The sequence below is a fragment of the Peromyscus leucopus genome, chromosome 10 (genome assembly GCF_004664715.2).
Source record: "Peromyscus leucopus breed LL Stock chromosome 10, UCI_PerLeu_2.1, whole genome shotgun sequence".
Taxonomy (NCBI): Eukaryota; Metazoa; Chordata; class Mammalia; order Rodentia; family Cricetidae; genus Peromyscus; species Peromyscus leucopus.
This window is the reverse complement of record NC_051071.1, coordinates 24,428,339-24,441,248: the sequence shown is the minus strand read 5'-3', so window position 1 is coordinate 24,441,248 and position 12,910 is coordinate 24,428,339. Positions and strand designations below refer to the sequence as shown.

Below are 12,910 nucleotides of genomic sequence, written 5' to 3'. Positions count from 1 at the left end.
TATTATTTATTTTTAGTCTGTTTATTGTGGGAGTTTTTTTAAATATGGGTACACATGCCATGATGTAGATATGGAGGTCAGAGGACAGCTTGCAGGAGTCACTTCTCTCTTTCTACTGTGTGGGTCCTGGTAATCAAGCTCAGATCACTGGCTTGGTGGCAAATTCATTTCCCCACTGAGCCAGCTCACCAGCTCCCACAGTTTGTTCTTGGCATCTTTGAATAAAAACAAAACAAAACAAAAAAGCAAAAACAAAAACAATAACAAAAATCCAGTTGGCTACAGATAGGTTACTTTATACCTGGGCTTTCTGCTCTGTTCCATTTGTCTGTGTTTATTTTTAATGATAGCTCTATAATATAAAGGATATATTATCATAGTTTTTAAGTATTTTGAAGTCAAGTGATATGATCCCTTTAGCTTTAGTCTTTCTGTTCAAGATTGCTTTGGTTATTTGGGGTTTATTATGATTCCATATGATTTTTTTCTTTCTGTGCCTTTCTTTCTGAATTCTCTTGATGAATTACACCTTAAAAGGACCCTAGGTTCTTCTGGAAAGAAAGAGATGGGTCTATACACATGGGATGCTAGGCAATGAGGCAGATATGAAATAAACCAGGGAACAATGAGTAGAAACATGACCACATCTCCTTTGTTGCTTGTGATGGAATAAGGTATAGTCTCTAGGAATAACTTTCCTCATCCAGTTCACCATCGGAGAGAAGGCCTGAGATCAGGAGACTCTGTGGAAAGATCCTGAGCAGATGTGGCTACTGGGTGCTGGGAACTGGTGCCTGCAGATGTGACCTTCTTTTTTTTTTTTTTTTTTTTTGGTTTTTCGAGACAGGGTTTCTCTGTGTAGCTTTGCGCCTTTCCTGGAACTCGCTTTGGAGACCAGGCTGGCCTCGAACTCACAGAGATCCGCCTGCCTCTGCCTCCTGAGTGCTGGGATTAAAGGCGTGCGCCACCACCGCCCGGCGTGACCTTCATTTTAGTCACAGCCAGTTTAGGGGATGGTCAGTCTCCTGCAGGGCATGGTTGATACTGGAGATGGTGAGTTCTTTGTACCCGTAGTGCCATGTTCAGTCTGAATGCTACCAGGTAAATATGGTGTCTTAATCCTTCGTTATCTTCTTCTTGGTAGTAAAGGGTTATGATTTGATGACACTGCTAGGGTAGAGACTCAGCCCATCTCTAAGCCAGGTGGGGTCACCATTATACCTGTCTTTGTCAAGTAAGATGTGTAGGATAAGTTTTATTAGATGAGGATCCTTTTGCTAGTGGTTGGCTGAATGGCCGGTGTCTTTGAAAAGGTCTCCTTCAGTCAGGCCACTCCTCCTGTGTTCTCTGTCATGCCTGTCACTTGACAGCTCATTTGGAGGCTTCTGTCGGGGCTTGTCTAGGTACACAGAAGTGATGAGTACATTCAGGGGATTCACTACCTTGTGTTCAAGTCTTCTGGTCTCCTGGAGGCCACCACCTGCTTAGGACCTTGGAGATTTCCCACTGTGGGTGTTTGTTGTGTTATGTCTGTGCAATTGGGGTTATGCAAGGGAGGACCCAGAAGGGATAAGACGTCTCCATCTTAAAGGACCTAGAGTTGGGCCCTCAGTTTTTGTCTACAATCTCAAAAGAGAGTACACAGTAGAATATTGCTTATGGAATATGGAGAGAGGGAGAGGGAGAGGGAGAGGGAGAGAGAGATTCATGTCAAATTCTGTATCAAGAGATGCTGTTACCCATAATATAAACAGGCCATGGGTACATCCTCCTATAGAAAGTGGCTCAAAAATTATATTGTAGATGTATTGTTAGCATAGGTAGCTATTTGAGCTGTTAGCAAAAGAAAGATCACAGAAACAATGGATCCACAGAACAGTGGTTCACAACCTTCCTATTGCTGCGACCCTTTAATACAGTTCCTCATGTTGTGGTGACCCCCAACCATAAAATTATTTTCATTGCTACTTCATAACTGTAATTTTGCTACTGTTATGAATCATAATGTAAATATCTGTGTTTTCCAGTGGTTTTAGGTGACTCCTGTGAAAAGGTCATTTAACCCCCAAGGTGTTGGGTTGAGAACCACTACTATAGAAGAAAGAAAACTTGGATGAGCATTGATTCCAGCACAGATATGGATTATACACATTTACATGTAGCAAAAATTTTGTTGTAATGTCAAAAGTGACCCATGAAACTGAAGACATGCAACACAAAACAGAATTCAGTAATAATGGGTGTATCATGAGAAATTCCTAAAATGAGAAAAGTAATTTCACCTGATTGGTTTTGGATTGGAATTTAATATAATTTTTACCCTACGTTTTGTTTGCTTCTTTATGTTTGTGGGTGAGTGTGTATATGTGGTATATTTGTATCTTACTTTTAAATTCAAGAACTTTTCATGGTTACTTCCAATGCTTAGTGTTAAATTTCTCAGTTCTAATATTGAGAAGAATATCTATAACATTTCCTCCCCAGAGACGTTAAGAGTGGGAAGAGAGGGTGAAAGCCATCAAAATGCCACTTGGTAGAAGCACTCTGCACTTCTTTCTGTATTTACTCTTAGTAGTGTCTGATCATGTTATGCTTTTAGCTGCCCTTCTATTTTACTGGTCACTCCTGAAGACTCAAAGAAGGGTTTCTTCAACCTTTATTGCCTGAGAAATTTTTACATGACCCTTGTTACTTAAATACACAAAGTAGATATAAGAATCAAACATCTGCTATAATGAATTTTATAACAAATTACAAAACCTATTTTAAAACAGTTCTTTGTTATACATTTACAATTTATTAAACATGAAAGGAGTTTACATGCTAATGGGATCTATGTGCTATCACTTTTAACCTAAAGATTTAAATCTTGGATAAACATATGATATGGCAGGGCAGATAACGTCTTCAACACATTCTATAGTTGATCAATATTTTGATTTTATAATGGTCAACATTGAGAGTAACACTTCATATTACTATGAAGAACCAAATGACGGAAGAATGTTGAGAGTCATTTCAGAAATTGTTAGAGATCCTGTCCTAATTCCAAGCCAAAATTCATTTCACATTTTCTCATGATAGTCATCAGAAACTCTCAAACAACCAATTTTAAAATCAAACATTCTGCCATAGTACAACCTGAATGTACACTGGTTTAATACTTATACGATGAGGAATGATAGTAAGAAAGGATTAAAAGCCTTTGTTTTTCCATAATAAATATTCATATTTCCATAAGAAATAAAATTTTCTATGTCTAGTAAAAGCACTGTAATTCATTATTTACAAATATGAGCCAAGGCATTTGGGGCAGCCTTTTTTGGAGTGTTATGTGGGGGCATGCACAGTACAAAGGGTGCAAGCTGTATGTAAAACCTGTGAGAGTTAGTTGTAATTGTCACCTGGCCATGATCTAGAACCACTCATAAAGAGAACCTCAAAGATTGTCTAAATGAAGTTGGCTTGTGAGCATGTCCGTGGGGGATTACCTTTATTATGTTAATTAAGTTAGGAAGATCTCCCCACCATGGGTGGCACTATTCCTTAGGTAGGAGACCCTGAACTGTACATGTTCAAGTAAATGGAGTCCCAGCTTGTTCTTATTAATTCATTGCTCTCTGGTCTCGACCTTAGATAGTATGTGTCTAGCTGATTTAAATTTGTTGCAATGATAGGTTGAAACTTTGAACTGTGAGCTAAAATAAACACTTTCTCTCTGAAATTATTTTTGTCAGGATATTTATCACAGAAACAAGTAGTGGAACCCTTATAATATAACATGGAAGTCTCAGATTTATTATGTTTTACTCTAAAATAATTAAATTTTGCCTATTTGCATTTGCATGTTCAGAAATCTATTTATTGTTGCCATACTTTCTATTATCCTGCATTCAGTTATATGACCTCATATGGGTTGTGACCCACAGTTTAAAGAGAAATGTTTTAAAAGAACACAAACTTTCCACACATATGGAGGTTAAGTAAAGTCTTGATGTTGATGTTACAGACATCTGGGCTTTAATACTTCCAAAGATATACATTTATAAAAATAATGAACCCTAACATGATGACTTGAATCACAATGTGTAAAGTATCTCTCCATCATAATGGCTATGGTACAAAAGCACAGATGTGCATTTTTATAAATGACAAATATACAGTCTAGAAACCATAACAGATGCAACCATAATGAGAATACTAAATGAGAAAACTAATTTTACACATTTATACATTGCTGTGGGCCAATTCTAAGAAGGAAAAACCAGAATATAAATGATAAGAATAATCAAAGAAAAATGATTCAAGTGTCCTTAAAATGCACATGTGAACATCACCTTTGAAAACCTTTGAAGTGATATTGGCAAGAGATGCGAGCCCTATCCTCTCCATTGTGAAGCTTCAGCTATGGCCCTTTGCTTTAAGACCCTTGGCCCCGTTACCAGCCTCAGCAGCCCAAGATTTTCTCACAGTACCATTGTAACCTAAGTAGAATACTGAATAAAGGATACAAAGAAAATAATACCCCAATTACAGGGATTGTTCTTTGCGATAATGTAGCTTCCACACTAGAACATCAAAGGCTGTAAAAGATGTTTTTGGCCTCCCAGAAAAGGGATTAAATGGAGACTGAGAAAATTGGAGTTGCACCTCTCAGTCTGCTATGGATTCTGCTTGATTTCAGGATCAGTCAGGAGAGCTTCCTTCTGCCTCCATTCCCTCTCTGAGTTCACCTTGCAATCCGCAGGCCCTTGGCTGCCCTTTCTCCACAGCAGACCCCACTGTAGCAATGGCTGCTTGTGATGTAGTTCCTGTACTGGACACAGGTCATAAACCCTCCCCTCTCTCTCCTGGGGTCTGCTTTCTAAAGTTTCACTTTGTGGGAAGGTGTGTGAAGGTGTGGGAGATGAGCTGTGCAGTTGGGATGTGTCCCCTGTTGGTCCAGGCTTAAAGGCCTTGGGAAGACAGCCATCATCTCCCTGTGTTTCCTAGTTCATTCCCTATTCATTTCTCTCTTATGTTTGAGAAAATGTATGCATACGTCGTTTATTTAAATAACTCCAAACCTTTGCAAAATACACATAAAATCCTCTTACATCCAATTTAAAGTAATATTAGTTTAATTTTAAAGTATGTTTAACCTTGTAGAAGTGCAACAAAAAACAAATAGAATTCTGAAAAATGGTAATACAGTGGTGAGCCAAGTTGCTATAAAAATGAAAAACTCACTTGATGTTTGTAGAGCCAGATAACACAGAAGTTTTGAGCATATATATTTATGTTCATTTTAATCCACCATCCCCATTGCTGCCAGAAACCCCATCCTGCTCTATCATCTTCTGGATGATGTCCTAGAATATCACAATGACTTCTCTGTGGTGAGAGGTGATGTCCTCAGGGATGGCCTACTCATCTGTCCAATCACCCCACTTCTGCTAGCTGGTATAGCAACACCTCCGAATGAATTATGTGGCCTGAGACTGAGCAGGATCAAATCTTTGCCTGGTCCTTGATGAATCACAATTAGTGCCTAGTGCTCTGATTTCCACATCTAAGTTAGAACACGGGCAGAATGTGTTATTGCTGGATGTGGTCTTGTAAAAGCTGGTAGCCAGCACCAGGCTTAACTACCATTCTGACAGCAGTGCCAGGGATTTCTATTCTAAAACTTAAAACCAAATGTCTTTTTCTGTGTCTTGGTTTTTAAAGAGAATTTCTTAGTTCTATGGTGAATGCCTAGGGATGGCTATAAAGTGAGACAGAAAGAAATGATATCCTGCCTTTGTTTATTAAGCTGAAGTTTAATTACTTTAAAAAATGGACCACTTGAAAATATATTATGCTTTTTTGTGGGGTGCCATGTGATGCTTCAGTACAGATTATGTATATGTTGTGTAGTAATTAGACCAGGTGAGACAAATGTCTCCTCATAAGTCTTCATGTGTTCCTGGTAAAGACACCCATAATCCCATCCTCTTCCTTGTGAATTGTGAGGGACATTACAAATCTATCTGGCTCTTGTTGCCCTGAGCACAATATAGGCCCTACTTTCCTGGAGTATTAAGATCTCCCATAGGGTCATATTGAGCATGTGAACTTTTTAATATTATTTCACTGAAATATTTACTCTGTAAAATATATAAACTATAGACTTCTAAAGCCATTATCAAATGAATAGTGGTGTCTCTAAGTTATTCCAGTGAGATTCTGTGGAAGGTAGGGAGAGTCCCAGTCCCAGCAGGGACCTGTGGCCTCTCCAATGACTTACACTTCTAAGGTCTAGGTGTAGGCAGCACTTAGGGAGGTTTATGTTCCCATGAAAATGAGGAAGGGCAGGGCAGATGGCACCTGCTGGGGCTGGAAGGTGGGGGGCTCTTCTGGAGTTCAGTTCATATATATCAGCTGCTCTTCTGTTGCCTTGTGAGGGTTTGATGGTCTATGTTTGATTGCCTATACATGTTAGGAACTCTAATGTTGATCATGCTGGTCATATACATGCTCAGTTTTCAGTGCTATTGTACCTTGGGGGGAGTTTGGTTGAGATATCATAGACCTGCGCTCTGCTGATAATCAGAAGCAGGTTTTGTACTCAGGAAAACAGAACCCTTCTGACAATCCTGAAATACCTGGTATGTTAGAGCTATTCCATTTCTTGACATTCCTATTTCCTCTAAGAATCCATCATTCCAGAAATTGCCTTACAAAGAAATGCTTGTCTTACACTGGTCTCCTAACATGGAGTTTCATCATCAGAGTGCCAAACAAGAAGATGCATTATGCAAATATCCAGAATTCAGCCAGGCACACTGGGGAAGTCAATCATTTCATGAGTGAGATGGGAGAGCAGATTGCCCTCACCTTCTAGATTAGAACTCTAAAAATGACACCAATCCAGGAAATATGCCACAACGAAGGACAGTACATTCATAACTTAGAAATGAGGGAACAGAATACCATGATTAGAAAACCATTTTTAAACTCTGATGGTTTAGGGTAAGCATAGATATTTATAAAGTTGGTCAAACATGAATCCATCACCGGTAGTTTAAATTTTCATTACTGTACCATCTATGGGAACATTTACAGCTTTTCTGCAGAATGTGTGGAGCAGAATCTCTTGGCCTCTGGACTGTCTCCTTCCTGCTGGATGAATACTGTCTTTTGGAGATCAGGAGTGTGTGCTGGTGAGAAAGTGGGTTGTGGTATCTGAAGTTCTTGGCTGGAAGTCCAGCATGTCACAGCTCATTGTTGGACTCTAGAAGGCATCTGAGATACCCATGTTTCAGGTGTCCCTTCTCAAATGGCCATAATGATGGTGTGATAGAGCTTCTCTCAAAAATATATTTACACACATACTCAAAGCACAGAGCACAGGACCAGAGCTTATGTTATCTGCCAGGATTAGTTTCAGGAACCTTGATAGATGCTTGAATCCACAGATGCTCAAATCTTTAATTTCAAATGGCATTGGTGCGATATAGGCCTGTAACTTAGAATTATTCTGTCACACAATTTACATACTCTCCAGGTGACTGAAAATACATAATAAAATGAAAATGCTATCAAATAGTTTTTGTGCAACACTGTCTAGGGACTGATGAAAAGGGAAATGTCTATGCCTGTTCAAGACAGATGCAGGTTTTTTTTCTTGGCCTTTCTTAATCCATGATTAGTTGAAGCTGTAGGTATGTAACACATGGATAAGGAGTGGTGATGGTATATGTTTGGGTACCAGCTGCTTATCTCTGTGCACAAATATGTAAGGATTCAGGATCTGAGGACTGTTATTTTTTCCCTCCTACTCATTTGTGCTGTCCTGTCCATTTAATTCATTTCTTCGTGTGGATGTGTGATAAGAATGCTTAAGATCTATACCATCAAAGATAATCAATATGTCATTTTTTTAATCTCTGGTCACCATGCTTGCATGTCTGTCCCTAAAACAAATTCTTCTTGTACCCTTTCAGGAACACCTCCCCCACCCTGTCCTTGCCACACTCAGCTTTCGTGTGTTTCACTTTTAAAAACGCCACATCTGAGCATGATCATGTGCTACTTATTTTTCTGCTTCTGGCTTATTTTATTTATGCATTCATTTCAGGAGTGATTTTACAAAAAGCAGGATTTCTTTTACTTTAAAAAAGTGTTGGCCTGGTGATGGTGGCTCATGTCTTTAATTCCAATACTTGGGAGGCAGAGGCAGGTGGATCTCTGTGAGTTCAAGGCCAGCCTAGCTCCAGGACAATCAGGGCTACACAAAGAAACCCTGTCTTGAAAAACCAAAACAAACAAACAAAAATGAAAAACAAAAAAGGGTTGAATATATATGACTTTATATATATATATATATATATATATATATATATATATATGTAAATGCCTGTATCTATATCCACAAACAACACATTTTCTGCATCTATTCATCTGACCATGGCCACTTGGGTTGCAGATTTATCTTGGCCACTGATCCTGCAGTGAACATGGTGTGCAGAGATCTTATCAATGTAATGATTTTATTCTTTTGGTATGACCTTATCAGCTCTTTTATTGGGAGTGCTACATCTTACAGTATTTCTACTTCTAATTTTTGAAGTACATCCTCTATAGTGTATAAAGTACAACCTTTCATAGTGGTTGCACTAATTTTTATTCTCATCAGCAGTGTTTAAGAAATGATAGTTTGGTTAATTAGCCTGAATAGTAATCTAATCATTTTGTATGTTAAAAATGACACTGTAAACTTGGAACATACATTCAGCTTGACTTAATTATGGAGTTGTTAAACTCACACTAAGTTAAAAATGTTATAACTGAAAATTTAAATTAAACAAAAAAACAGATGAAAGATCACAAATTTGTGATTCAGAGTTTTAGAGGATGAATCGTGTGGGTGGCTAGGACCCACTGCTCAATGTGCCAGCTGCCCAGCATGACCAGAGAATGGTACCAAATGTCTGTAGCTAGGAAAAGATTAAAACTAAATTTTGAAGCACGATTTCTACTAAGTATATTTGACTTCTACAGTACTGTGGAGTTGAAAATTCATAAGGAAAACCACTGTAAGACAGGAGCAGTCTTTATACATTTTTTATTCATCAGTTTTGCTTGACTAAAGCATGACAATGTAATAATGATTTCAAAAATGAAATTAATTTCTGAATAGGAGTGAGATGGAATGAGATGTCAATGAGGCCTGGACCAGGAAGTTGAAAGCAAAGATAAAATGCATCAGGGTCAAGGAAAATGATACTAATCCCATTTTCCAAATGGAACCAGTAAGAGAATTCTATACTTTATCATAAAGTGAACCTGTGTGGAGGTGAAGAATATGAGTGTTCTGTTTTTCTCCCTCACCCCTCTGCCTGTTCATGCATGCTTGTTTGCCTGTTTCTCTCTCTCTCTCTCTCTCTCTCTCTCTCTCTCTCTCTCTCTCTCTCTATCTATCTATCTCTCTCCCTTCCTCTCCCTCCCCCCTCTCTCTCTTGCTTTTTTTCTTTCTTCTTTTAGAAAAGTATTCTCTAGCCTGTTGGGGCTGGCATGCATGCTGAGCTTGGGGAGAGGCAGGCTTAGAGATGATGTGAGTTTGAGGCTACCAAGACAAGATGCTCATGCAAATGAGCACTGTGACTCGTGTGTGTGTGTGTGTGGGGGGGCAGAGTGGAAGCGACAGAAATGGGAAACTTGAACACATGGCAATGAAAAATGAGGAGAGGATGGGACCTACTTTTGAGCCTGGGTGACTGGGATGATGGGAATCCTAAAGGGAGGACACCCATGGGCTAATTGTGGGCTTTGTTTTAGCCGGTCATAAACTGGCAGGTTGCAGGGGACTGGGTGTGTGCAGAACATATTCAGCTATATGAGGGTTGAGACCCAAGCAACACGAGGAGATGGGTTGCAGAGAGCCCCCGGAACACTTCTGACTGAACTTATATAAGGAGAAACATCCATTTATTTGGAAGTTCTAGTTGCTATGATAAACACTATAAACAAAACAACTTGAGGAGAGCGGAAAGGGTTTATTTGATTTGTACCTGTAGATAAGAACCCATCGCTGAAGGAATCTTGAGCAGGAACTTTAAGCAGAAACTATGGAGGAATGCTGCTTTCTGGCTTTCTGACTGTCTTATGGGCTCATACTAGGCTACCTATCTTGGTCAGTCCAGATCTACCTCACTGAGGATGTACCACAAACAGTGGACTAGGCCTCCCTACATCAATTACTAATCAGGACAATCTGATCTAATTAATTCCTCAACTGAGGTTTGCTGTTCCCAGGTAATTCTACCTCGTGTCAAGTTGACAATAAAAACCAGTCAATATACCGGGTGTGCTGGTGTCCTGCTCTGCCACTGGATACCTGGAATTCCACAAACCAATGTCTAGAATTTCTGGTAGGAAAAGTTGACCCTGGAGGCCAAAATGTAATAAAACAGGATTAAACACTAGGACTTTGAGTTTGATCCAGAAAAGAAGGAGATAGGGTTAGATGTTGAAATAAGTCATGCCACCAATGATTGTTTTCAGTTATACCCAATAAGCCCAAAGGGTGTGTTCCTCAACAAGGTCACACTTATTCCAGGTGCCAGCAGCATTTCAAGTACCCTGGGGGTCTCTGTACTGTGGCAGTCTGGCTAGTAGTTTTAAGGGTTGTCATGACCTTATTAGATTGGATTGTTTACTAGAACCAGCCAATAGAGATTCTGTGTGTGAGGTTAGGGAAGATGCCCATGGAATCAGGCAGGTTACCTCCAATCGCTTGCAGGCTATCCAGCTGTTCAGCAACCAGAAGAGTGGATAAGCTTCAGTGTCTAGAGTTTTTACTGAAGTTTAGTTGATTGAATAAAATCACCATTTGTGTAACCGAATTCATTGTCAAACCTTGTCTTTTCTCCAAAGATTGGACTAGGACCCATGTTCTCAACCTCTAGTCATGTTTCATGCTTGGAAATTGTATCCTTGAACCAACTTCTCTTTCTAAGTCATTATAGACCAAGTCTGTTTCCCCTCACATGTGATGATATTTTATCTACCCAAAGACATTTGCATATGTCCTCTTGCCCCAAAGGTGTGTGTGTGTGTGTGTGTGTGTGTGTGTGTGTGTGTGTGTGTGTATGTGTGTGTGTATGTGTGTGTGACAGGGGTTGTTGTGTTTGGCTTAGACATTTCAGTATTCTTCAATGTTACTTCAGTTTTATAATTGAACTTTACTCAGATTATGACACTTTCCTGGGTTTCCTCTAGTTTATAATGTTCTCACAAACAGGCAGAAAACAGAATTACATTAACAGTGAAATATATTTTCACTGTCTGCAGCACCCTGGGAATACTTGCCATGCTTGGCAGGATCTCATTCTTCATAAACAAGGTTTGAGGTCACGTAATTTTTGTGTGGCTACCTGGTGGAGCTAGTCGGTATGAGGCTAGCCAGTGTGAGGCTGGCCATAGTGAAATTCTGCCTGCCAGTGAGCCAGCACTTCAAGCCAGCAGCATGGTGAAGGGAGGTAGGGCATCACACCATGAAAGACAAACAGGAGAGAGCCTTGTGGGTGTTACCAGTCCTGACAGCCAATTAGCCAACTCTAGCAATTCAGTTGAAGAAGGCTGTGTAAGTCCAGGTTTGGGAAAACCACACAGCAGGCATCAGACCCACACAGTGGGTGCTAGGAAAGAGCATCTGGACACTAGCTCAGCATCACAAAAATTGTTTGGTGGCATTGTGCTGGGGAATTTCTGAACAAATAACCCCTATTGTTCTTTCTGTTATGGACCAGAGCTTGCCTTGTTGTATGACTGATCCCACTGTGGAGTAAACTGACAGGCTGGAGCAAACGGGAGGGGTGCAGGCAGTAGAGAGCTGTGGAGGTACTCGAGGGTGAACCCTCTGGGTTGTGTTCCTTGGGTTCTGGCCCACTACTGTACTCATCGATTCATTCATATTGATTTATACCTATGATGGTTTGGTGGGATTTTAGTGAGCTCTCATCAATAATACAGAGACAGGTGACAAGATAAATGTAAAACGAATGAGTCCAAAGGAGAAGAAAACAACAGTAGCAACATAAAAGGAAGCAGAGGGCTTCAGGCTTACCGTGTTGGGCTCCAAGTAGCCCCGCATTTGGCTCTGCATATTCAGAATGACCAGTGTGAAGAAGAAAATCTAAGGACTCACAGTTCCCAGTGCCTTTAGGATGAAGCACAAATTGTTTGCTAAAGTACTGGGTTCTTTGATATAGCATCAACTGGGGTTTATTATGGAAAGGATGTCATACTGTATTGATATTCTGAAGAGTTTTCTAAGATAAGTTCTTACCATTTGATAACATGGTGGTGATTTCTTCATGTTGGACCCTGGGCGATATACTCTTACATGAACCTAACAAAGTAAGTGAAGAAGCAAAGTCCACCAGCCCCCAGAACAAAATTAGTTCGAGAAAATGGTCTCGGTTTCTGTCTGTCTGGACTTGGTCTGTTTTCTCTCTAGTGCTCTCTCTGTACAGAGTTGTTTAGCCTGAGTCTCCTTCCTGATCATAAAGTGTGATGACACATCACTTAGGGTCCTGGAATACTTAGAACACATGACAAAGGAGCATGGTGTCTGTGATGTGACAGACGTGAATACGTGATGGTTATGCTTGACAAAAGCCGGAAGAACAAGGAGCCCAGCACACACCGGTTTAATGTCAAGAACACATTTACCCTTTGTTAGTGATAATGGATTGGGGGTGGGCAGAGCAACCGGGAGACAGCTCATGAGTGACTTGGAGATGACTCCCCACGGGACAGGGCATGATGCTCACATCTTAATTTGTTGTTCACAGGCATAACACTCTACAGCCACCCGTACGGAGGGGCCCTGCTGAATGAAGACAAGATGTGAGTTGACAGAATGCTAGGGGAAGAGCATAGA

General features: G+C 40.1%; 1 protein-coding gene across 1 annotated transcript in view; it reads left to right on the top strand.

Annotated features, from left to right (window-relative positions):
- Nucleotides 1–12,910, top strand: part of Abca13 (ATP binding cassette subfamily A member 13) — a 436,683-nt gene that overhangs the window by 307,678 nt on the left and 116,095 nt on the right. Inside the window, exon 49 of the mRNA XM_028891010.2 lies at nucleotides 12,822–12,876. Within this exon, the coding sequence (XP_028746843.1) occupies nucleotides 12,822–12,876 (55 nt within the window). The remainder of the gene's footprint in view (nucleotides 1–12,821; nucleotides 12,877–12,910) is intronic.